General features: G+C 37.0%; 1 protein-coding gene across 1 annotated transcript in view; it reads left to right on the top strand.

Moving 5' to 3' along the window:
* The first annotated feature begins 3,630 nt into the window (after window positions 1-3,630).
* LOC134839152 (uncharacterized) overlaps window positions 3,631-27,354 on the top strand; it is a 53,053-nt gene continuing 29,329 nt past the window's right edge. The window contains exons 1-10 of the mRNA XM_063854608.1: window positions 3,631-4,401; window positions 7,896-8,134; window positions 9,542-9,753; window positions 9,998-10,147; window positions 11,255-11,358; window positions 11,767-11,857; window positions 12,716-12,883; window positions 19,399-19,571; window positions 20,338-20,443; window positions 22,773-22,932. Coding sequence (XP_063710678.1) covers window positions 3,851-4,401; window positions 7,896-8,134; window positions 9,542-9,753; window positions 9,998-10,147; window positions 11,255-11,358; window positions 11,767-11,857; window positions 12,716-12,883; window positions 19,399-19,571; window positions 20,338-20,443; window positions 22,773-22,932 — 1,954 coding nt within the window. The 5' untranslated portion in view covers window positions 3,631-3,850. The remainder of the gene's footprint in view (window positions 4,402-7,895; window positions 8,135-9,541; window positions 9,754-9,997; window positions 10,148-11,254; window positions 11,359-11,766; window positions 11,858-12,715; window positions 12,884-19,398; window positions 19,572-20,337; window positions 20,444-22,772; window positions 22,933-27,354) is intronic.

Consider the following 27,354-nt stretch of genomic DNA (forward strand, 5'->3'; position numbering starts at 1 on the left):
GTTTAATTGAGTCTTGTTAAATTGTTTTCAACTGTAAGTAATAGATTTTTTTTCCGTATCTTGACCTCGATCTTTATTAAGAGTCGATGAATCAGTCGTACTTTAGACTATTTTATAGGTCGCAATGATTTTTTTCAGGAAAAGTCCTTATATTTGTTCAGGCTCAAAATTAAATTTTGGCGGTTTGATTTTTGATTTCTTATAAAGTTCAGTTGATTTTCTTTGTTACAAGGCAGGCAAACTTCACTATCGAACATCGAAAGTGTAGAGGTCACAAAAAACGTGATCGGCTTTTAGTTTTGAAAGAGAAATTTAACTTTAAGATTTCCCAGCGAAACAGCAATTTTACCTATAGGTCCAGTTTTCTCAAATTGAATTAAGTTTATCAAAAAAAGTCAATCATAAATTGTTCTAGAAATTCAAAGGGCCATATGTGCCATACCCCGGATTGGCACAGTCGAACCTTCCAACGCACGCACAAGACAGCCTTAAGTGCGTATTATGATGAAAAAGAGGCTCAGAATAATCTAGAATTTTAAGTTTTCAAAATTTCGGTTTGGACTAGAACATTTTTGAGAAATACGAAAAACGGCCATTTTGACCGAAAACAGACAAAAAACACAACAACCGAACTGCATGACGAAAATAGGTCGGAGGAGATTGTGAAAAATAGAAGAAAAACGAAGCCTCCTATCGTGACATCAGGACACAATAAGGTGCTAGTAGGAAGAAGATCGTGGAAGCAGAAGGTCCAGTGGGACATTCGGGACGAATCCGAATCCTCCCGTTCCATGAAATTTGAAAGATAACGACGTTAACTCCGGGAGAGTGCGGAAATAGAGGCCCAGTGCACAGAGACTGTTAGAGACGGTAACAAAACATTTTAGTGGCTGTAATGACCTGAAAATATTTAGTTTACCTCGATATTTTTGGTATTTCAGAAAAAGAGCAGTTAGAGTCGAGGAAAGAGTCAATCCATCTCTAATCTATTTAGTATATAGCTGTAACTAGAAACATACATAATTGTGGTTTTCTAGCCATGTTTTTAATAGTGATCACGTAGTCTGGGGATCCGAGACCCAGCTATGTTGTTATTTCGCATGTAAACAAAAGCTGATCAAAAGTCGTTTGGCTCATGGTCTGAAAATGGTAACAAAATACTTAGCCCATAACAGACCAGAAAAGCAGCTGGCTAATTCACGACGATTAAAAACGAGTAGAATTAAGGTAGCTGACGTCAGCCAGTCGTCAATGGGTACTTTTTCTACGCTCCGTCCACGTGTAGTGTCTGGGCGAATGTAGCAGCCATCTTTTTTTCTTCACAATTCAGAAGTTGAAGGCTCCCACCATGTCTTCCCTCCATCGTGACCATATCTTCGCCCCATCCGACATCACCCTACTACACACATCACTCAGCCCCCAAAAACGATTTGTTTTGCTTAAAAATGATAGCGGGAGCCTGAAAATCTCCCATACCATTTCACCAACCCCCGTAATTAACCCTCACTCCGATATGAAAGATTGAAATTAATTTGAAATTACCTCTTATAATTGACAAAGAGTGGTTTTATTGCTTCAAAAAACAGTTATAAACCATTTTGAATCAATTGTAATCGAGCGTTTTTGAATTTTAGAGATACGGACATTATACATGCGTTCAATATGAATCAATTAGATTCATTTAAGCCTCAGTGAGGTTTGAAATTTTTTTAATTCAGAAAATAGAAGGAAGCAGTAAGCTGAACATTGGTCATTCGAAAAGTTTTTTCATTGAGGAGAAAGTGTAATATGTCAAAGTTTTCTTCTCATGTTTCAGTATTGGTTGCCTGCAAAGGCACACATTTTTTCTTTCAATTGGTCAGAAATCTATTAAGCATTGATAGTGCTTATCTTACCCGAGATCCCTTAGTAATAATCAGTACTGTTCCAATAATACAACAGTGGAAATTTCCTGTAGTCTTCACTGGTTCAGTAATGACTCTTTTTTTTTCGTTTCAAAAACAGTACTTACTATCGTGGCACTTACCCAGTACTGTTACAGCTCTAATTTTTTTCTGTTGCCTTTATGAAACAGTACTGGTTTTGACTTGCAAACCATTCCAGGTAAGATTTTTTTAAGGCAAAATATTTTTTTCAAACGTTATCTTTTAAAGTTTTTCCTCCACTAAGATAAACTGCATATTATTGTTCTTAATTTTGGTAACGAGTTCAACAGAATATTTGTTCTCCGGGTAATTTTTTTTCTTCAAATGTTTTTCAAACAATGTTTTTCAATTTTTTAACTACTCATTTTTGACGTAACTTTTTTATATCATTCAAAATGTATTGTTGTCCTGAGCTTTATTTTTAGAAAACTATTCACGTGTGATTTTTTTTTCTGAAAATATGAGAGTTTAAAGATTGCCATTTTTGCCAGTTTGGGTCATTTACCGCGCGCTACAGTTTGCCCTGCAAATGCGTGAGCGGAGATTTATTCCGCTTAAGAAATCGTTCCAAATTGGTTGATGCAGGCTATATGCCGTAATTGATTTGTTACTAGGAGCGAAATCGATCAGTATGTACTTTATATGGCTTGTGGAGGATAAATTTCAAATTTAAAACAAGACTGCTCGTGAATATTCCGACTGCCTTTTAAGGTCTATGGAGCAGAAATAACATGAAAAATTTTAATGTAATAGAAAAAAATTGAAATTTCTTTTTATAATTTGAGATTTTTTGTGCAAATCATCCCCCACACGTCATATAAAATTCAATGTTTGCTCTCAGTAACAAATCGATTGTGGCAAACAAGCTTTGTTCAACCATTTTGGAAGAATTTTGAGAGGATTAAATCTCCGCTTACCCGTTAATAGCGCGAAATATGTCGCGCGTTGATTGTCCCTAATTGGCCAAAATGGCAATCTGTAAACCCCGATAACAATACAAAAAATGATCACAGGTGAAATATCTTTTAAATTTAAGCTGAGGACAACAATACCTTTCGAATGATATATAAAAAACTCTGTCAAAAATGGCTAGTTAAAAAGTCGAAATTTGTCTGAAGAAATATTCCGTTTTTTTTCGTTACGAAAGTCGGACACAAAAAAAGTGTTCATTTTCTTCTATTAAAATTAATTTTTTCATTTTATTACCGCTCCATAGACCTCAGTAGTCATTCAGAACATTCAGGGCTTCGCCCTGATACGAGCAGTCTTATTTTCTTTGAAATTCGAAAGTTTGTAGTTTTTGTTCATTTGCGTTCATTGACAATCTAACCATTTGATAATCTAACCACCTATTGAGCGTGCGTTGAAGCATCTAGCGTATAGTGCCATTGAGTTGATCGATCGGAAAAGGCCTTAAGATCATCTTTTAATCATCGTCTCCTTTTCTTGACCCTCATTTGTTTCTTCGCTTGAGTTTTTGAAAAGCTTTTCAAAATGATAATCAAAACGAAACACTTTTTCAGCCTGCGAAGTCTCGTTATTTTCCTATATACTATCGCTTTTTCTCCAACTATGGTTTGCTGCGTTTTGTATTGAGTACATAACAACCCATCAATTATTCAATCCACTATTCGTTCAAATTGCACTTCTCACACGCACCTGTTCATAAAACTTCACTCCAATTCAAATTTCCCTCCATAAATACAGTTTTTCCTCTGTTTTGAGAAGTTTTCCAACATTTCCATATGCTGTTTGCTTTTGAAGAGCAAACAAGAATTTTCAAATTATATAAAGGAATAATTTCTAAGCTCTATAAAATGTTTTAAAGTTCAACTGTTTTTTGACAATTTTTGCTGAATTAATAACAGTTCAATTTGCTACATCTTCAATTTGTATTTTGACCACATAAAACAAATCTATACAAGATGGGTAAGCGAATGACTCTCAAACTTGTGAGTCTCCGTTCGGTGATTCTGTACCTGTCGGCTTTTCTCACTCTCTGCTTCATGGTCATGTGTCTTCTCTCAGCCTGGTTCAGCATGGTCGCCCTGAAAGAGAAAATAGGAGTGTACATGAACGAGTTCAAAGCAGCCAAAGTTGAGAGCTACGAAGCGCCGGCTATCCTATTCCTCGCTAACGGGCTCTACACGTTCGAATGTATTACCAGTCACTTTCGGTTCGACCCGAGACCCGACAACAGTGACTTCGATTTCGAAAATCGAGACCCCGAGGATCCGAGACTGCGAATTCAGGAGTCGTGTCGGGAGAATTCAACTCAGTACTCGGTGACACTAGCCGATTTGACTGAGTTCGAGGACATCATAAGTTCGTTTCCCGATTGGCTGCAGAAGAATTTGGTGACGACGACTGATGACTCGGCTTGTCAGGCGGGTGACGAAGAGGCGGACGCGAAGAAGAAGAGACTGAAGAGGAGGAGGAGGGATCACACTGATGACCTGAACAGATGTGACGGCAGGTAAGATAAAGCTGAGATTTGAAATGCAAGTGAAATACGAGGAAAAGCAAGATTGGTTCTTGTTTTCTGTTCCTGCTTCTGCCATCAATACAAGTGAATGATTCTATAAAAATTTCAAGTGTCAATGAAGGAATTAAAAACAGTTTTTAGGTCGGGTGCTTTTTACAGGGAAAAAATTCTTAAAAACTGTTCACGCTAAAATTTGAAAAAAACCTCGGCGCAAGAAAAAAGCTTTGCATAAACAAAAATTATGTTTATCGTGTTTTCTCAAATTGGTTTAGTTTTGTTGACGATTTGTTTTTTCTTTGAAACTGTCTATTGGCTATTTTTTTCTTTGATTAATTGTATTTTTTTGGTATTTTTTTTATTTTCCAATTCTCTCAAATCCAGTTTGAAATTTTTTTGGTCTCACTTTTTTGAAAAAAGTTCACTTCTTTGAAATGTTGTTTTTATTATTTCTCTCCTTGGTATGAGTTACCAATAATAATTTGCTTTTGATCAAAAATATTTTTAATTTTTCGGTCGACTTTTTAGATGAAAATGTTGTTCTTTTTTCTTTTTTTTATATGCATTTTTTCTTTATTGCGAATGGCGCGAAAATCCGCTTCACCTCTGTCTAACACCCGCTCACAACCAGTTTTGACACCCCAAGTTTTTCTAAAACTATCATTTTTTAAAACCGAACAAGTCGGCAAAGAATAAAAAACTTTAGCGCTGATTCAGGGTTTACAAATGGATTATTTATCCAGGATCATCCAGGATTCACATCTGTCTAACACGCGCTCACAACCAGTTTTGAAACCCCAAGTTTTTCTAAAACTATCATTTTTTAAAACCGAACAAGTCGGCAAAGAATAAAAAACTTTAGCGCTGATTCAGGGTTTACAAATGGATTATTTATCCAGGATCATCCAGGATTCACATCTGTCTAACACGCGCTCACAACCAGTTTTGAAACCCCGAGTTTTTCTAAAACTATCATTTTTTAAAACCGATCTGCTAAGTTGAGGAATAAATGAATGTTAAAAATGAACTCTGAAGTTTATCAACAAAAAAAAAGATGAGACAACGCCAGTTTTGCTCCATTTGAAAAAATCAAATCAAACAAGTGATCGTATAGAACAATTTTTGAAATCTTTCATTAGATCATTCAAATAATCGGGAAGGAATGTTGAATGAAATGGAGACGTTTCTGATCCAGACAGTGAACCTGATAGGCAATTATGAAAGCCAGTAAAACAAACAACGCAGAAGCAAAACACTTAATGAGAAGAAAATTTTTAGCCGAAAACTGCAACCCCTTTTGTAACAAAAGTTTTTATAACGCTCGATTTAAGGGCATGCAATTTGTGAAATAATTATTTTTTTACTGCCTAATTCGTTCAATTGCCCTCCAAAATGTTCATTTACTGCCTAATTCGTTCAATTGCCCTCCAAAACGTTCATTTAAATTGTTTTGCTCTTTATTAAGTTAACCTTTTTTATCAATGCAACGACCCTGAACATTCTTAATTGTCACTGAATTACAGCTACGTCAAGGCTGAAAAAACACTGCAATTACCTGATTTTTCACCGAATTGGCGCTATTTCAAAGCTAAAAACCGTCGCAAAAACCCTGAATATCCCATCCCTGTTTCTTCTGTGATCATAAGTTCATTTTGACTAAAATAGAAAATTGTAATCAAAATTAGTTAGAGGCAAAATCAAAGCAACCAAAAATCACTAATGGGTACAATTTAAAAATATAGCTCCAATAAATTCATTGTTTTTGCCAAAAAATTGCAACAAAGTCTTATTTTTTCTACAGATTCCTCTAAAAACCCAATTTTTTTTAAATACAGTAATTGAAAACATTACTAGAAAAAAGAAATTTTTATATTTTGTTTCCAATAATTTCAATAGGAGAAATGTAGAATTTCAAGGGATTCTATGGGGAGAATACAAGTTTTTATTTTAATTATCTGCCGAAAACAGAAAACCCAAAATTCATTTAATTAGGAACTCTGAAGGTGCTCTTCCGTTTTTCATGTCACTGAAGCCGCCGTGTCGCATCCGAACATCATTAAAAACCTTCTGAGGTGCCAAATCTGCGAAGGTCGAGCCTGGTAGATTTCAAAGCGAGTGAAACAAACTGAAATCACACTTGAATATGAAAGCATACCCACAGACGCAAACACACACAAACACACACACACACACACACAAACGCACTCAGACACGCACACACGAAAGCATTCTCACACATGAAAGCACACACAAATAAGAAAGCACCACACGCACACACTCGAAAGCACACACGCACAAGAAAGCACACAAACACACGCGAAAGCACACACACAGGAAAGCGCACGCACACAAGAAATCAAGAAAACTCACACAAACGCGAACACATACACGCACGAAAGCTCACATACATACAACACGAATGCATTAAAAAGAGGAAACAAACACTTGAGATATAAAATCAGGTGGCACAAATTGGGAAATTTGTTTTGCTATATTAGAAAGAACTTGAAAGTTAGTTTATAATTCGCAGGTTTCAATTTTGGGCTACATGATTTTTTCCCCAGATTTATTATAATGACATCATTCGAAAACTCTATTTCTATAGAATTTTTTATGACCGTACTAATTAAAAAACTAAAACCTGGCATAATTTTTAACGTTTTTCAATGGTTTTTGCATGTGTTTAGCTTAAATGTTTTTTTTTCAAAACAAGTCGGCAAAAAATAAAAAACTTTAGCGCTGATTCAGGGTTTGCAAATGGCTTATTTATCCAGGATCATCGCTGAAAAATATAGCCTTGAAATATCCCTCGCAGAAAAATTCGCAGAAAAATTCATAAAACTGGATTATCTCTAAACCAGCGATAGGTATCTATGACAGGTAAACCCGGGTATTAAAATTTTTATCATCGTTGTTGCAGTAAATCCAATATTTATTCGCAACTTGTTATTATAGCGGTCTTTTTAATGTTAATATCAATTTTTCTCTAATCTGTAGCTTATCTTCATTTAGTTCCTGTTTTTCAAGAACATGACAAAGAATTTTAAAAAATGTATTAGTTTTTTATTTGAAAATGTTTATATAAGCTATTTCAATTTCAGTTTTATATTAAAATAAATTTTGAGCTTTTGGTGCTAGAGAAAAACTAGCTTCAAAAGTTTGCACTATACTCATTGGCTATACTTGCTTTGCTCTAGATTGAATTAAAGTGCCAATTTTTTATAACGAGTTTTCTGTCTTTTTAAGATCAAAGGAATCAAGAATGAAACGGCTTTTATATGATTCATGGCTCGACCCGATCTATCGTTGATTTCTGTAATCTGAATAAGCGTAGAAAACAAACAAAAAAATAGAAAAACACCCCAAAAACTTACCTCTTTTCAACTTCGTGCCCGAAACAAAACTATACTGATTTTTTTCGGATCGATTAATCGGCTAACCAGTTTGTGCCACATCTGTTCTATACTGTTTTTTGTATTTTGTTGCAGGTGTTCCAAGATCTGGAGCTGTGCAAATGAGCCACAGGTCTGCGTGGACGACCACACATTCGAGATCTGCTTCAGCTCCACCCACCGACTGGTAGATGAGGAGCCCTGTCTCACCCACAGACAGTGCATTGGCACAGTGCCCAAGTTCCCTGCCGCCTGTGGCCAGTGGATAGAGTGCATGCACCCCGACAGGATGGACGAGGTCCGCTGTCTTCCTGTGTGGGATTGTTTTTACTCTGGTATGAATAAATTCTCATTGAAAATCTTGGATCTATTAATCTATTTCGCCCCTACCTGGGTCGAGACGGTGATGAATGGGTTAAGTCTCCGCCTCTCAATCGAAAGGTCGGATGTTCGAGGCCCACCATGATCCGTGCTCGTTGCTTGAGGGTGAAGCAGCATTACCCAGCCCAGAAAAATAGCCAAAAATGCATGTAAATCCTAACCAGGGGCACAACGGCGGTTCTCCGTGAAGAGCTGAACAGCTTGTATGTTGGTCCTTTCCCTTGTGGATAAATCGTCTTAGACTTTTTATGAGTGACCAGCGAATGAGCCTAATTTTAAGTAAGATTCGTCCTTGTAGTTATCATGGAAAAAATGAGCCCAATGAGGATCCCACTCGAAAAATTGGGCCCGCTCATGGAAAAATCGGGACCAATTTGCTGAAAATTCGACTCAATAACACCCTGTTTATGGAAACAAATAGGAGCAATAATTAAATGCCCAGTTTTTAGAACGATTGGTTCCGCGACCCCAGCCCGCCCCCCAGACCGCTCCCTAAACCGCGCGTTATCCCGAGTTATCAAGACCTAATGGAGTCCAATGCATCCCAATTTTTGTACATTGGGCTCATTAATTGGGCTGATTTTTTCGTAAATTGCGCCCTTTCATGAGAAATCGGGGATCAAAAATTGGGCTCATGGTACCAAAACTAGTTCTTCGAGCAACTTGAACCGACTCATTGAGATTCTAAGTCCACTGTGTTATGACTCTGTTCTACCAACGCTTGGAGTTACCATGGGCCCATTGTGTATCCAAATGGACCCATTTGTATAACTGATCAGGTCCATTGTATAGGCAAAGAAAGAATTTATTGTACGTACATTATTTGCGTATGCTTAACAATTGGTTGAGCCCTTTATAGAAAGATACTTTTTTTGGTAACCACAGGGGGTTGAATAGTTTGAATAGTTATGAAGGGAGCCCTAATGTTGTTAGCTATCGCCCTTCTGAAAAAATGAGGACTATGAAAATGAGTACTCTGCGACTTTGAAAAAAAAGAGGAATGTATATACTTGGGGTGGTGATTCAGATCAATAATTGCAAGGTAAGCTAAATTGCTCTCCTTATATTTTAGACTGCAAAAAGTAGCGTTTGTTTTCAATTTCTTGTTTCTCAACCAGATCAAATCTTGTTTCAGTGGTGATTGAGTCTAATTAGAAGCAAAACTCTTAGATAATACAATAGCTGAGATAGTTAAGATAACAGCTGGGCAATTTTTGTCTCATGTTTTATAAATTGAAAGCATCTTTACAAATTTTTGTCGCACGGAAAGCCTTAATCTGCAGGCTACCAAAATGTAACTATCTTTTGATCAAATTAGTCGGTTTGAGTCAATCTTATTGGCTGTTTTATTATGTTTGCAGGTGAGCGTGAGTTCGGCACCCTGTGCTACGACATCTTCCAGTGTCTGGAAGACCAGGTGCAGGACCAGTGCGAGATCCTCACCACTGCAGAGCCGGAACAGATCTCGGAGGAGCAGCTCACTCAGGCATGTGATGGAGTGGGGGAGCTGTACTCTTCCCAACCTGGATTGGCAGAGCTGGACAACCAACCCCTGAAGCTAATCATCATGCGGGTTAGCTCCAGTGCAACTTTTTCCCATAGCAGTTTTTAGCAAGAGTGAAAACGGATTTTAAAAATTGTCCACCTTTAAAAAATGTATGCACCCCAGGCCTTTTCTTCAATATAAAAGGTGCTGAATTTTTTTTAAAGAAATTTTCATCAAAAATGAAATTTTTCAGCGCTCTCGCCGTCCACAAAAATTATCATAAATCAGCGCCCATAGAAGCCCCCGTCCCCAATCAACTTATGCGTTACAGGGTCCTTCGGAGTACAAGCAGCGAGATTTCATTTTCGCCTCTCTCCGCCCGGCAGACACGGAGACGGGGGTGTGGGCCACGCTGCATCCCAGCTACGACGAACTACTCGAAAAGTTCCAAACACTCGACAAGTTCTCCTTCCTTGGATTCGTAAGTGCAAAGCTCCTAATCATGTGTTAAAGTTATTTCAGATCTACTTTAATTAGACCCATTGCAAAAATGCTGCGGCTTCAAGAACGTAAAATTGGTTCCGTTGCTTTGTGGATACTGGAAGACATAAGTAAGCTAATGCAAATGCTGTTTATGAAGATTCAAAAGACCAAAAAAGCTTTCAGGGCCTATTTATATCTTAGAGGCCCATCATACTTATACCATATCTCCTTTTAGTGTCAAAATGAGTGCGCATTCACAAATTATGAACCTACCAAAGATGTGAATATGAACTGCTCTTAGACATGATTTCAACAGGTTAGCAAGATGTACTAAGAGTATTGAGGAGGCGGAATTGTGAAGTACATCAAAGTAGTATTTGATCGAAATTAAACAAAAAAACATGCCAATTTTTTTGTTATTTAAAGTGCATTTGCTGCTCAAAAACCGATATTAACGTCGCTGATTAACGTTTTCAAGTGTCACAGCCCTACATTTTAAGATAACTGAAAGATCCATTTGCTCAAGGATTTAAATTAAATCCGTTTGCTCATCATTATCGCTCATCATTGTCGTCTTTAACACAATGTGGCACAATTCGTTACAAAGCACTGGCTTGAAGCAGGTGCGGATCTAGGATTTTCTCGAGGGAGGGGGAGGCGAATTTTCAAAAAATTTTGAAAATTTTTTGGTCGATCAAATTGGTTTTTCGAGCTCTCCCAAAGCTGTTAAAAAGACTGTGTTTTTGCTACATTTTTTTGCGCCGCAGGCAAATTTTTTCAAAAAAACAAGCCAAAAAGGCGTTTTTTGGCATTTTGTGGAAAACTTTGACCAAAAAATCGCGTTTTTTGGCGCGCGTTCCGCTCCCCCTTCAAAATTAGTATATATTGGCGCCCAAGGCGCCTTTAGAAAAATTTTTGGGTCCGTCAGCCAAAATTGGATATCTCAAAAAAAGTACAAAGGGAGACCCTTTGGGTCGGCAGTGGGTCGAATCCCTGAAGGGAAGGGGAAAGTCCGCCTCCTAAATCCGCCCCTGGCTTGAAGTTATCTGCACGCAATGTATTTATTGGGCGTGTGTGAAAGTAGTGTTCGAATGTGTTTGGTTAGATCGTGGGGGATTTCCGGTGGACTTTTCTGGCGCGTGAGTTCCGCTCCTACAACTTCATGACCAAAACACTCTACAAGGTCAACGAGCTCATCGATTCCATCAGGTATCTAGTCGGTTTTGCCCCTCTTTTAAAGTAATTGCATTTAATATATTGCTCAAATTTTTAGTAGGGTCAAAATTCGCAACATGACGTCAAAATTTATTGTTTTTTTCTTCAACTGAATTTGAAGCTGAAGCATTGAAGAAACTGAACACTGTTTATTCAAGGTTATCAGTGATTATAAATTAAAAACTACTTGTTATATGATGTCGAGATAGCAGTATTTGATTCAAAAACCAAATTTGAACTGATTTGAAGTCGCAAACAGTACAAAATATGGACGAGAGCGCGTGAAATGTACACAGCCAAAAATGGAAGTTAGTAACTCGGAGCTTACACCTTCGTACATGATAAGAATCAGATTGAATCTTTATTGTTGCTCTTTTCTGTTTGTGTTGTGCTGTTGTGCAGCATCAGACAGGAGATCTCGATGAGCAAACTGAACATGACGGATCCGATGCAGAGCGACTACAGGCCAGTAGAGGTCTACTACTCCTGGAAGGCAAGACATCTTTTTGTTATTTCTTGCTCCTGACTCAATTTCAACTCAGCTCAATCAAACCATGTTTTTAATGATTTCTGCTAATCTTATCATAATCCGGAGCAATTTCGAAATCAGAGATTTGTGAAACTTAAGTTTTCTTCGGCATGCATGAGTTAGGTATGGCATATATAGCTTTATCAAAAATATCGGACACCGCATTGAGTTTTTGAATCAGTTCTGACCTTCAAATTTAAATTAAACCGAAAAACATTTTCGAAATTTCGCTTTTGCTTTTTTGTCGGCATTTTATGGGTCTTTTTCTCTCAAAATTTGCATGGCAAATCGTTGTTGATTGACAAAATTTTTAAAATTGATTGCTCTGTTGAGATTAGGAAGAAATTAATATTTCCGAAAAATTGCGATCATTTTCCTTGCTTTTTTGACTGTTGAAATGCAGTTTTGAAAGTGCGATTGCAGTTTGCACGCCATTTCACTGTCTCAAGGTCATAATTATTTCAAAAAATTAAGACGTTGTCCGATAAATCTGTTCAAAGCTACATATCTTGTTAAAAGCTGTATATGCATATTTTGTTAAAATCTGTATATCCAATTGGCTTCTAACGGTTAGAAATTTTGCAGTTTTGTATGCTATGTAGTTATGTCTTGTAGACTTTTGACTATATTGACTTTCACAAAATGGAGACTTTTAGTTTCATTAACTTTGTTAAGATTGATTGAAATAAATATGGCCTTCAACTTGGACCGGCGAAGAATTCAAATTTAAATGGGTTGGGTAGCCAAGTTACCAACTACAGATATAATGTTTTTTCCTGTAATGGTTTGTATTTTTGTTTCCCGTTCTGTTTTATGTTGCAGGATGGCTACCAGATAGAGGGTAGGAAGTTCATCGCGGTGACTGTATGGGACGCCTTTTCCTTCGTGGCCGCCACTCTTCTGATGTTGGAGAGGGCATGGCTCACTTGGGGCAGACTGATGAACAAAGTGGTGGATGCCAATGCCAAGCGAATCATGCAGAAGTACCAGGTACACCACTAGTCATCCAATCAATCCCAACCCACTCCAGCGCCATCCCCCGCCCACCCACCGCACTGAAATACGCACCTGAGTGAAACGCAAACACACATGCACATATATACACATACGCACCCGGGTCGAGGTGCTCGACTTATGTTTCAACTTTGAAAGCAGAGAAGGTGCAGTTTTTCGGCTGAAAATTCGCGTTGGAGAGGCAATTTCAAGTCGAGCAAAAAGTCGAAAAACGCCCAATTTCGGTCAAGAAAGTCGAAACATATGTCAAGCACAGTCGAATCATAGGTTGAGCAAAACCTGATTTTTCAAAATTTTCAATTTCTTTTTAATTAAAAAAATTTCCTAACTTTTCATTTTGTATGTCTTGCTTTCTGTAAATGGAAGGCAGAATCGGAAAACAACAACTGGATAAAACTTGAAAATGAATGTTTTAAACTGTTTTCTACATGGAAAAAAAGGTGTAAGACTTTTTGAACTGTTGGTACCGGCAAAAAAGTTCAAAAAAATGGAGAAAATGTTTTGAAAAGTTCAGCAAGGAAAAAACTTTGTTGCAAAAATTGTTTTAGTTTACTTGTCTGATGCTCTTAACTCAATTATTGTGCAATTTGTTGTCGGTACAGTCAATCCTGAGGAAAATTTCCGGAAATTAAAAAAGACGACTGAAATGATTGAATGGATTTTTTCCAAGATCACATACAAAATGCAACAGTTGGTCGTTTCTGGTATCTAATTTTGCGCGAGAAAGCCAATGCAAAAATCCCTACCAATTCGTTGTAAAACATAAAATACTCTCAGCAAAGCACCCTTTTAATAATAATTGACTATTCCAAACCTTAAAAAATCAATTAGATGCCTATTTTGGAACCTCGAAAGTTTGTAAGCATTTTTTTGAGACTTGAAATTTTTGCTTTTCTACTGTAACAATGTTATCTTTTTTGCAATTCTTGATTCCGTTAAACAAAACCTCAAAACTCAAGTCTGCAAAAAAATAGGTAAAAATAAAATTGCAGTTCTGAAACACCTTTTACTGAAAACGCTACAATCACAATCACACCTACACATAAAACCTCAAACAGCACTTTGATCTATGAAATATAAGCTTAGATAGGACTCTTAACTCCCAAAATTGAAGGTCAGAAGTTTTATAAACTGAATATAAAACAGATCAGATAAGTAATTATTTTAAATAAATAAGTGGTTTAAGGAGCAAAAGAAAACTAATCAAGTTTGTTTTCTTTTCACAAAGTAAGTCTACTGAGCTGACCTCTCATCACTCAAATCTGATTTCGCAACAATTTCAATTCTAATATCGATGAATTTTTTTGGGGGGAGTAGAATATCAGTGAAAGTTTCAATCATTTTTTCAACTGTTATTAGAAGAATTTTACGGACCAAAAAAAGTTCACGCAAACTCCATTAAACACAAAAAACGTATTTTCAAAGAAACTTAACAAACACAGGAAGAAAAATTAAAAATCTCTTTAATACATTATTAGTATTTGTTGGGGCTAATCTCTGACCAATATGTATTCAAAGAGGCTATAGTTTTTTGGTCGTAAGGCAATGTATTAAGATAGAGAATAGCGTTGCCCATGTTATAAGAGAGGTTTCAAGTTCTCCATGTGACATCAAAAGTGTTAAGACGGTAAGTTTTGATAGTAGGTTTCATATGGAAAACGTTCTGCGCCCGAATTTATCGATGCAAAATTCTATAAGATTCCATGTTTGAATGAGGAATAGTTTCGGCCAGTGTTTTAACCAACTACATTTATGGTTCTGTCTGGAGTTATGCCGAAGCCTAACTGAAAAATAAAAAAAACTTTTCAAAAGAAAAATTATTTAAAAAGAAAAAACTTGAGCCTATCTTAAAACATGGTGGTCCTAGAGTACCCTTTCTGGTCAGCTGCAAAAAAAAACTATTCTAATTTTTGCCCAGAGTTTTCCAAAATGTGCCTCATAACTTCGTTTGGCATATATGCACTTTTTATACATATGTGTATATTTGATATATGATATATGACATATGATACATTATCATAAAACATTACATATAATACAGCTTCATATCACATGGAGGAACTTAAAACCTATCTAATAACATGGGTAACCCTTATCTCTATCTTAATACACATAGCCCTCCGACCAAAAAGTTATAGCCTATCTGATCAGCGCAACCAACATATACTACTTGTATTTTTCTGGCATTTTGAATTTTTTTCGTACTAAAACAAGGTTTTTGTGTTTATCTAAAAACAGTTGGAAAAGTGTTCGAAATTTTCGTTGATAAGCCTTGCCTTCCTCCAAAAACCATAGATAGTAGATTCGCAATAGTTGCGAAAGTAGTTGTCGGTAGTCAGATTAGTAGAAATAATCTGGGAAAATTAAGCAAGTTTGATTTGTTTTCTGTAGCTCTTCAAATCAGTTATTTATTTAGGATATTTACTTATAAGATCTTTTTTGTATTCAGTTCATTAATTTTCTGACCTTCATTTTTTGAGAGTGATGAGCCTGTGAAATTTCTTCTGGTAGTAGTGATCTTAATGTTTTCAGAATAAAAGTTTTCAAAAAATTGTTTCATGATTTTTTGCCAATGTTTTTGAGACAAACTGAAACGAAAAACTGCACAGACTGCAAGATTGTTAATTAAAAAACAGATTTTGAATAGGCTTTTAACTGTTTGTTTTTGGACTTAAAAGAATCATTTGTTTTATAAAGGAGCTTTGTTTAGAGTATTTCTTAATTTTACAACGACGTGGGAAAAAACTTTGCATTTATTTGAATCTATTTGATGTTTTAATATTTGAAAAAAAAATTAAGCTTCCTTGCACAATTTTAAATACCAGAAACAATTAACTAATGCAGTTATGTATGTTATCATGGAAATATCCAGAAATTTTGTTAAAGGTTGTTAAAAAATTGCGTCATAGTTGACTTAAGAGCAAGTTACCACAACTGTTTTAGCACCAAAGTTTTCCTGCCTGAGCTTAAAAAATTTTTCACTATTTTTTGACTAAGCATTGTCCGCACCAACAGTTCAAAAAACTAATTGTTTTTTTTTCAAATCAGAAACAGTTTATTTTTACACTAGCGAAGCAAAGTGTTTTAGAACAAACTTTCTACCGAAAAAGGCTACCGACAAGTCGGGAAAACGTGTATTTTATTCATCTGATAGAAAAGTAGAAAAAGTTCAGGCTGCTAACTTGGGTAATCAGATGACATAATATTCGTTATAGAGGGCGGTTCAGTTCACGCACTCTTCCACTTCACTTAAAAATCTGGTATCAAAAAACACGACTAGTTTTTCGCTGCATAAGTAAGTGCGTTTTGTGCTTTTACAACAACTTTATTAGCCTAAATAAGAATCAAGACTAATTGTATCAGGGCGAAGCACTGAGTGTTCCGACTGACTTTTAAGGTCTATTGAGCAGTAATAACTGCAACAATTGTAATAATATAAAGTTAATTTTTTCTAAATTGAGATTTTTGTGAAAACTATCCCCCCACACGCCATATAAAGAACAAAAGAATAGATTTCGCTCCTTGTAACATAACAATTATGGCAAATAAGCTTCTTTCAACCAATTTGGAACCATTTCTAAGACGTATTAAATCTCGGCTTACGCGTTAATAGCGCGAAATATATCGCGCGTTAATTATCCCAAATTGGCCAAAATGGCAATCTTTAAACCCCCATAACTTTACAAAAACTACTCACAAGTGAAATATCTTTTCGAATTTAAGCTCAGGACAACATTACCTTTCGAATGATATAAAAAATTCCGTCAAAAAAAGCTAGTTAAAAATCGAAATTTTGTTGAAGAAAAAAAAACCGAGAACAAATATTCCGTTACTTTCGTTACAAAAGTCGAAACAATAATAAGAAATCAGACTCAAAATAGGATTAAAATGCAAACATTTCAAACCAGTTTTTCTCGTTAAGTAAGAGTTTTGCTATGCCAATAAATTCAAGACTGAAAAGGCTTTTTGATCCGACTTTCGATTTGAAAGTAACGGGATACTTGTGCTCGGGTGGGTTTTTTCTTCAGACAAATTTCGACTTTTTAACTAGCCAATTTTGACGGATTTTTTTTTAGATCATTTGAAATCTATTGTTGTCTTGAGCTTAAATTTGAAAAGATATTTCACCTGTGATCATTTTTCGTAAAGTTATGGGGGTTTAAATATTGCCATTTTTGCCAATTTGGGACAATTAACGCGCGATGTATTTCGCGCTAATAACGCGTAAGCGAGATTTAATCCGTCTTAGAAATCGTTCCAAATTGGTTCAAGGAAGATTATATGCCATAATTCATTTGTTAATAGAAGCAAAATCTATATCTATCACTTTGTACTTAAAATGGCGTGTGGGGGGATGTTTTTACAAAAAATCTCAACTTTTTAGAAAAAAAAATTTAATTTTATTTCGTTACATTTAAATTTTCCATATTATTACTGCTCCATAGACCTTAAAAGACACTCGGAACATTCAGGGCTTCGCCCTGATACGAGCAGTCTTGTTAGTCATTTATCATTCATTTCATTATGATAATTAATTTTTGCTACCCGAATTGGTGTGCAAAAAATTACACTAACAAATGAAAACTAAAAAAAAAACGGAAGATAAAAAGTTCAATTTCAGCGGTTGAAATAGTAGGCTCCAAATTGGCAATCTTAATTTTTTCAAGTTATTACTGCTCAATTGATTTAATAATGAGAGCAAAATTTTTTTATGTGATTCAAATATAACATTTTTAGATAATTTCGTCGACCAGCAAATTTGTTTTTATTGTTTTTCTGTAAACCTGATTTTTCAGTTTCAATCATTGTTCCGACCATTGAAAGTGGGAAGGAACTTTGTATTCTGTTAAGTTTTCTGTCCAAAAGCAGGTGTAGTATTGAAAAATACTACACACACACACAAAAGACAATTGTCTTAATTGTTTATTTAACGACCCAATTCTAAATTGGAGCGTGCCATTTAAATTAAAGCCTCTTTTCACTAAATCAGATATTGACTGATTTACTCTTATTAGGACTATAAAATCTTGTTTTGAAAATCCACTCCTTTTTGAATACTTGTCCAAGTTTTCTCATTTTTTCATACTCAATATTTGAAAAGGGCGGCGATTATTAATACGTCCCTTTTAACTTAACTTGAAACAAACTGGATAAATATTTAGCAGTCTTGCCGGCTGCACTGAAATTCTCCTTGCTTTGATTAAGCAGAGGTGCACCTGCAATATGATGCATCAGAGAGAGTAATATGAATTTTTAATAAGACAAACTGAAGGCTGCGGTTTTTATCAAAGGGGACTAATAAGTTGAAGATATTTGATTTGAAAAAATCAAATAAAAACTAGTTGAATATTCCCTTATAAGAAAGGGAGAACAAAGGAGCAGGTGAAACCTGAATAATTAAAGATTGAATCAGCCGCCGGTTTATGCTTACGAGCAAAAGGACTGGCCTGAAATCTTCAGTGTTTCATTTTGCTCAGTCAGCAGCAAGTCATTTCTCTTCAGTCAGATCTTTTAAAAATAAATAATTTTTCTTTTCTGCCCTAACACTAAAATTAATCTAGCCCTTATCATTTATAAAAAGAGAATAAATTCTCAATTTAAGTTTGATTTGAAAAATTATAAATCGAGATAATCGAGATACGCACCCCCGAGGAAGGCTGGACTACAAGTACCCAAAGGACTACGGCAAGACGATTCAGACGACCCAACCAGAAATGCTGACTTGGACAAAATCAAGGGCAACCATACATACTAATCAGCCACCGATCTTAGTAAGAAGATAAAAAATTGATGAACAACATAAGATTAGCTCAACCTCCCCTCATAGGTATATTTCTTTAAGCTGTTCGATTCGTTTATATAATCTAATAACCCAGTGCTTTGTAATTAACCAACTAATTAATTCATACCTTTTCTAACTATTGTTTCTACTCTACTTTTTGTCAAGACAATTTGACGATCTAAGGTGAGACTTATAATTTAGGATAAAATTACTAAGCATTCAACCAGCAATGAGCGCTTAGTAAACAGGTAACAGAAATAATTATTGGATAGGGTCTAGTAATATATCGTATCGCAGCAAAAAAGTATTTTTCAAACAGTTGTCCCAGTCTCAAGAAAAAAAACCGATGTGAAATTTTTGAGTGTTAGACTAAATTCGAGCAATTAAATTTTATGAAATTCGTTCCTTTAGGCTAAAAATGATTTAAATAAACAACAACTAGTTCTGAACGCTTCACTCAGCGCTTCCTTGGTATTAATAAATTTCTCAAAAATTTAAAAACGTGAAAAAATATATCAGAAGAAAAATTTTCAGTTTTTGTTTGTTATTCTTATTTTTGAGACAACTGTAGTCGATTATATCTAGTTTTCTAATGTTTTACTTGTATTTATTGTTAGCGTATTTCGCCACGCACAAGAAACGACACTAGTTTTTAAAAAAACTTAGTAACTTGAAGGTTTTTATGTAAAGAGTTGTGTGTATTGAACAGGTTGGCTCACCGGAGTGGATCATCTTCAGGAAAATGATGGACGAGGGGGGCAATCTTCTGCAGTCAATGCTTGTGCTCCGCAGACTGAAGGAGGAGGAGAAACGACAGGCGAGGTTGGCCTACAAGAGGGCACTGGCAGCCAAGAAGCAGAAGGAGAAAGATGATAAATTCAGGTACAGTACACTGAATACGAGAAGACATGAGAAGATCATTAATGTAACCAAGTGCATCATACACTAAATTTGAGCAGGAAAAGCGCGCTTAGGAAAATCCAATTTCAAAACAATCAAAAACTGTCCAAAAAAAAGCGCATTATTCAATTTTAGGGAATTTATCTACGGCGCAGGAAAATTCTCCTAAATTGATAGCTTTAAGTGTTTCAGAAGAGCTCAGAAAACGATAATGGTTGATATAAAAAATGTATAACAATTTTTACTAAAAAAATTTTAAAAGCCAAGTGACTGCTCTCAATACAGTTAATATATGTATGACAATTGCAGGAGTGGATATAGGTTTTTCTCAAGAAAAAGCGGATTTTTTAATTGAGATTTTTAAGATTTTTTCTTTTTTCATCTAGGATTTTTTAAACTGGCCATATTCAATTTCTGAAAAAAAAATTGGTCCAAAGTCCCGTTTTTGGGCCCTTTTTGAAAGGTTTTGACCAAAAAAAAAGTTGCGTTTTTTGGCACACGTTTCCCCATAGAACAATTTTAGCGTCAGTCTGCAGAAAATGAATATCGTAAAATAGTAACAAAAGCGGGACCCTTTTGGTGGCCAAGGGTTGAACTCCAGAAGAGGGAACGAAATTTTTAATCCACTACAGGTCAAATAAGGGCCCAGTTTCCAACTCGGCTAACTGTTCTGAATTCATGGTTGAGTAAATTAACTTTGTCTAGATGTAACTGTTGTTGTCTGTAGCTGAGAGTGTGTTCTGTCTAGGATGAAGTTGGAGAGAATGCGTGCCCTGAAGTATGGGGTGGTGTCGGAGGAGGTGCTCAACTGGGACGAGAAGAGGAGGACAGAGTGGAGCATCTACAAGAAAATGGTACATCTATAAATATGTACATACACATACGTACACACGTGTCAAACCAAATGGCTTAAGTCACACTAGGTTTGGGTGTAAACGGGATCCCAACAGAAAATTACAAGGCAAATTTTTTCTCCGGATCATAATTGAACTGTTCATTTATTTCTTCTAATCTGTTTTCACCTTTTACACCTACACCCTGTGTGACGTCTTCCTTCTGGGGTGATCCGTGGGCACACGTGTATGTGAATAATGGTGGGAGGACGTTAACTTGGTCCTTATCATATAATGAAAAACGGAGATTAATTTGAAATTAAAAAATAATTTTTTGAAGTAAATTTTGAAATTCTTTTTTGCGTTCGGCAGGTGGTTGCTGATCCACTGAACTGAAAAAAACTGTAACAAAATCTGCACACAACAAAATTGAACATATGAAAGATGCAAAAAATAAGAGCATCTGGTTGTTGGGTTAAGTGCAATTGTCAATCAACCGCTCATGTTTTTAAGTGTAAATTTGTTCATTGTTGTTACGAAGAGGCAGCTCTTCACCAAAATTGAGTCTGAAAAGCAGCTAAAATCAGACCAGTTTTGCCCGAAAAAAAAAGTATTTTTTCGAACCAATTTTGATACCATACTTGACCTTATATGACCTTTCGTTGGGGTACCTAGAACTGCAATGTTTTCAAACAATGACGGTAAAGGCACAAAAAGGCGTCGTTATCGTTTTTTTTCTCAAGATTTTCGGAAAAATTAGTTGTTTTAACCTTGAGCTCACATTTAAACAGTTACTCTAGATAACACAGGATCAGTCAAAACATTCAAGGCCTTGCTTCTAGGAGAGCATTCTTGTTATTTTCCCTGCTGAAAATTCCATTTATAATTGTTCCGAAAGATTTTATTTTTGCGGAATCGATTTTCGAGGAAACTCTGTAAATATTCGGAAAATTCAAAAGCAAATTTTTTGAATTTTTGGTAAATTTGTCTCGTGTTCTCAGAAATTTTTGGCGCTGATCATCTTTTTTTTAAACGCCAAACATAGCTTAGATATGCCTGACTAGTTTACAAATCGGTATGGACCAAAGCTAGTGACGTTTAGGCAGTCGACTTTTGCAGTCGATGTGAAAAAAATACGGTACAATGGGTCGATACTAGGTTGAGGCGAAACTATGTCCATTTAGAAACCATAGAAAACGTTATGGTTTAGGTTGTGTGGATTTTTTTCATTTTTTCTTTAAAAAAATTGAAAAAAAATAAAAGTTGTTTCAGCTGCAATTTGAATTTAGATTTTTTCTCATAGTCAATTATTATTCATTTGCTTAGCAAAAGTTTCTCCAATTACGAAATGTAATAGGCGTGAAAAAATGTGAATGACTTTTATTTTTTAAGTGTTTCTTACCAGCCGGATCAATCAAGAAGTTTTTTGAATTTAAACAAAACCAAGATATACATTTTCAAATTTTTTCAAAACCCAAAATATATATTTTTTCAAAACCCAAAATTGAAAACTGGTTAAAAAAACCTGTCTTTTTACTCCTCTTCCTTGAATTCATTGACACTTTTCAAACTGGCTGTCGATTATGCTTTGAATGTGATATTAAAGTGACTGAGATTATATTACAGTTTTCTTTGGCTCAGTGGATCAGCAACATCCTACCCAACGCAAAAGCGAAGCTCAAAATTTTTTTTTTTTTAATATTATTTGATATCAAATTAATCTCAGTTTTTCAGAATATCTTAAGGTCCAAATTTACATCCTCCCCGTGGTAAAATCTCCGTCTTTTTACCGTGCCAGAAAAACTGGTGACGCCATGCACATTAAACTGCTAGTTTTTGACTAAGTTAGTCCGCAGATTTTAATTTAAGTGCCAAAATGCATGAAAGTGCAATTATTGAAAGGGCTTTTATATAAGAGAAAAATTGGTTTCTGACTCAAAAAGAGGCAGATGAAGTTCTTTAAAAACCTTTGTAATAAGGCCATTGACGATCAAAACAGACCAAGATTAGAGTGGTTTTTGGACAGTAGCAAAGTGTTTTCCTTTTAAAAACCACTTACTTTTCTAACAAATTGTGGCAAAATCTTGACTTCGGAATTATAATTTTGCTCAGATTGTTTGACCGAAGAAGAAATCGTAAGAATTTTGTATTGCTTGTAAAAAAACATGCGCGCTTAGTCTTTCGTCTGTGTTTTGTGGATGGAGTTCGGTCAGAAATAGACAAGTTCGTGAGCCAATCAGAATCGAGAAAAGAAAACAAACGTAATATTTTTTTCTCGATTCTGATTGGCTCAGCACTTTGTCTACTTTATGGCAATATAATTTTTGCTACGTAATTTTTGTGCCTATAGGTTAAGGAGGACTGGAGGAGCAACCAGAAGTTCTACGAGGATATGAGTGAGAAGGAGAGACAGGAGTGGAAGAGGGAGGAGCAGAGACGGCTGGAGAGGGAGAAGAAGTGGGAGAGACAGATGTCCAAGTACAGACAACAACAAGCTGGAGGCGGCAAAAGTAAGTGTTGTGGCGAAAAAAACGGGGCGTATCAACTTGCATGCGGGCCGCTAAGCACGCGCAGCTAAAATAATTACTCAGTTTAATGCGGCACACATCAGTTTGAGTTTCACTTGCAAATGTGAGAAAACAATCTCAAATCCAATTGCTCGATTAGCCGCATGCTAACCGGCACGCATGCAAGTAGGCCGGTCACCGAAAACGTGAAGCGACAACACTCCGAAAGCGAAAGTTGGTCGAAAAAGGGTGACAATTAGTAGTTTTCAATTGCTATGGGGTATTAAATTCCAGCTTTAAAGAATCTTGATGTATAATGGAAATAATGGGATGATTTAAATGGGATGATTACAATCAATTGATTGTAATAATGAGATTTTAAAAAAGAGCTTGGATTATGTACAATATTAGCTACGTTTTTCAATAGAATTGTTGCAGCGCAAATGTAAATGTTCGAGAGTATAAATGCATATAAAAGTAAATACATACAGGGACAGTAGCCAAGCGTATACATGGTGCGTCCCGGCGGGTTCGGCGCCGGTTCGAATCCCGACTAGGTCATTTCCTTTCTAGAACTCGAATGTGCACCGAACTTGATGGGATGCTCCGTAACCAGGTTCGGTCCCCCCAAAACCCATTTTAACCGTTTTTTCGCTCTCATTTGGTTCAGCCTTGGTTATGGCTGACCTTTAAAAAGAGCAATTTGTCTCAAGGACAAATACTGGCCATTTTTGCAGCTTGCTTTGAGTTATGCAGTTTATTGTGGCCGATGTTACCGATGATAAAGTTTGTTAAAATTATCGTTATATTTTCAAATTTCCGTTATATTTCCGGAGTTATTTTGCCGAGAAAATACTCATTAATTAAAGTGTTTAAAAACCGTTTTTTTTTTATAATCTTGGAGATTGACGCGCACATTTTGGCGCCCCACAAGGGACACGACAGTTTCGCCGACACCAGTGCAAATAGAGTTTGAAGTTGTTCAGTTGGCAGAAGAGTCGGCAAAAAATTGTCTCGATTTGTACGAAAATATCAGCTAACAGAGGGCCGAAAGTGGGCGTTTGGCCGAAAGTGGGCGTTTTGCCGAAAGTGGGCGTTCGGCCTAAAATATCAGACTCAGATACCAGTTGGCCGAAAGTGGGCCTTTGGCCGAAAATATCAGAAAGCAGTTTGGCCGAAAGTGGGCGTTTGGCCTAAAATATCAGATACCAGTTGGCCGAAAGTAGGCGTTTGGCCGAAAGTATCAGATAGCAGTTGGCCGAAAGTGGGCATTTGGCCGAAAGTGCACGTTTGGCCGAAAGTAAGCATAGCGTACCCAGTTGACCGACAGACGACATAGCAGACGGACGAAAAAGCAGACTGACTAGTGGAAGAGAGCCCTGTTCAGGTGTCCTGATTGTTGACTTTTGGTCAAAGTGGAGCTGTAATTTTCTCGACACCCGAAGTTTTTGGTTTTTCCCGGTGACGCCAATCTCCAAAACCGTCAAAAACTGTAAGACTAGTCTAATCTTTACAAACCATTCTTTGCAATAAAATTACGTACGATGTGTTATTGTGTATCCCAACTCAAAGCAAGCTACAAGTGGTAATTTTTTCTCGATACCAAAAATTTTTGGATATTTGTGAACAGAATATTAATCCGTGAAATCGGATCAAAGACAAGGGGTACTAGACTAGTTTTTTGGATTGGTTTACGACTCGAACCTGCTGACCAAAATTTTCCGAAAAATTTGTGGGAAAAAAGTAAAAATTTCCAAAAAAAAATCGTCGAAACGTCCCCATAATTCTGCGAAACTGTGCTGTAACATGACACCAACCTTATGGTAAGTGGTCTGGTAGCGAAATATCAGGCAAATTAAGTTGAGTTTTTTCATCCTCAGGTTTTTTCCGCGTGTGTTGTTGGAACTTAACCGATTTGCCTGATTCTCCAACCCCATTGGTAAACTTAAGGTTTACAACGACTTGATACCTGTTTGCATCCGTTCGCTTTTCAAAACATTCGTTTCGCAACGACTGACTAAGTGGTCCGGGACGGTAAAATTAAGCAAGTTAAGTTGTTGTCTTTCATCCTCAGGTTTGCTCCGCGTGTGTTGTTGGTTTTCAACCGACTTGCTTAATTCCCAAACCTCTTGGTAATTCGTCGAGCTACTAGCCGATTAGTAGTGACGCACCGTCGTACGACCGTTCAACAAATTTCGTACGCCGTAACATCATCCTAAGTGGTCAGGGAGGTGATATTAAGTAAGTTAAGTTGGTTTTATTCATCCTCAGGTTTACTCCGTGTGTGTTGTTTGATATCAACCGACTTACTTAATCCCCAGCCCCATTGGTAACTTTACTCACCAAAAACCGTTCCGAATCGCCCCGCAAACGCCCGATAACCGTTAAGTATAGTTTGAGTTAAGTATAGACCCTAGAGCCATGGATGAGAACTTTCAGAAGAGGGTTCAAAGGTTATTTGCGAAGCGAACCAAGCTTGAAAATGAACTGTACAAGTGCCATGAAATTATAATTGAGAACATTGAAAGTCAGAGTCGCTCATCAAAGATTGACACTCAGATTCAGAATTGCAAGAGCCTGATAGAGACTGCAGTTGAAATAAATGAGGAATTGATTAAGTTAGCTTCTAAAAGTGTTGATCCTGATAAATTGATACCAGCGCAGGATATGTGGCTTCATACGGTTACATCAAGAAACGATACAGTTTTACAGAAGGCTGCATCATATAAAACTGGCTTAAACGTTGAACCTGAGGAAACAGAGCTTGACAATGTTTCAGAATCGTTAAGTACGATCGTAACAACACAACCACAAGATTCACATGAAGCAGATGCGCGCTCTAAGGTGTCGCGGTACAGTAGTCGACATCATAAATCAGGTTCGCATAAATCCAGTCGCTATACCGTCGCGCAGTCAAAAACATCAACTGAGAAGAGGCGAGATTTGGTGGTTTTGAAGAAGCAGCAGGAGGAACTTGAGAGACAAGCAAAGGTGTCATTGAAGTTGAAAGCGCAGCAAAATAAAATAAAAGAACAGCAAGGTAATTTAGAGTTGGAAGAACTAGCTGAGGTACACCGCAAGAAACTGGCTGAAATTGAGTTAAAGGAATTCGAGTTGGAAGAAGAGCTTTCTGCAGCAAGTGAGAAGATAGGAAATGCTAGCGTAACACATGTTGACCCACAACGTACTGAACAATGGGTAGAAAACGTTGTCACTGAGCAAGAGCAGGCCGAAGTTGTTGCAAGCTCAGAGCAAAGTCATCCAGTAGTCGAGAGTTCCACTTTGATTGCTACTGATGTTTTGCAAGGGGTTGGTGCCGTCGTCAGCGGGGGTGCCGTCGTCAACGCTGGTCAAACCACATACAGTGAACCGGGAGGCCACAATAGGAATCGAATTCAGGCTCAGAGATCAAGTTTGGTCCAATCGCGTCTGTCATTGCACTCAATCGAGAACCCATCTAGTTTACCACAGTTCATTGCCTCCAGCTCAAACTTTGTTACTCCACACTTAGCTTCAACACCTCATGCTGAAGTTTCGCAAAATCACAATCTGATACCACAAGCAAGTGGTAGCATTCCTGCTTCAATGCCCTTTGGTAATCCCACCATTAATGTGGCACCGCCTTCTGTGTCGACCGTTACTAATCCAGTTTCGCTTCCGGCGAGTCAACCTTTTGTTTCTCCATTAACCGTTCCGATTCCCATTTCGCTTCCGATTATTCAACCATTTGTCCCGTCAACCGTTCCTATTCCCTCTTTGCTTCCGGTCAGTCAGCCACATTCCGGCCCCGTTTCAACTGGGTATCAGGCGCCTGCAGCGCCATCCCATCAACCTATAAATGTTCCAAACAACCCAACAAGTTTCTCAAGTGAACACTATAACCCGTATAGCAGTTTGTGGAGACCTGCCGCGACTGCGCAAACGATGCCAGTTCCTCAATACTGTGCACCGCCCTCAAACGTTTTCTCAGTGACAACTCCTGTTGTTCCACCAAACACCGTAGTTCCTTATACAAGTTTTGGGACTGTGTATTACACCCAGCCGCAAACTCATCCAGTTGTTGAAACAGCGCATCAAGGTTATCCACCTACATATCCTGCGCCCACTACGGGCCCGTCTTACGTGCCTAATAGCGACGAACAACCCATCTCGGCGAGAGAGTTAGCAGACATCATTCTGCATAGCCGCAAAGACCGTCTACCGGAGTTGAAATTGGAAGTGTTTGATGGAGAACCACTTAACTGGTATGAATGGTTCGGGCAGTTCCAAGCAACAGTTGATTCGGCTATGCTAACTGATGATGAAAAACTCAAATATCTGAAAACACACGTTAAAGACAAAGCCAAGAGTGCAATTGCGGAATACGGCTACAGTGGAGTGTTGTATAAGGATGCTCTAGCAACTCTCCAGAGAAAGTTTGGGCAA

Source organism: Symsagittifera roscoffensis, chromosome 2 (genome assembly GCF_963678635.1).
Source record: "Symsagittifera roscoffensis chromosome 2, txSymRosc1.1, whole genome shotgun sequence".
NCBI lineage: Eukaryota > Metazoa > Xenacoelomorpha > Acoela > Convolutidae > Symsagittifera > Symsagittifera roscoffensis.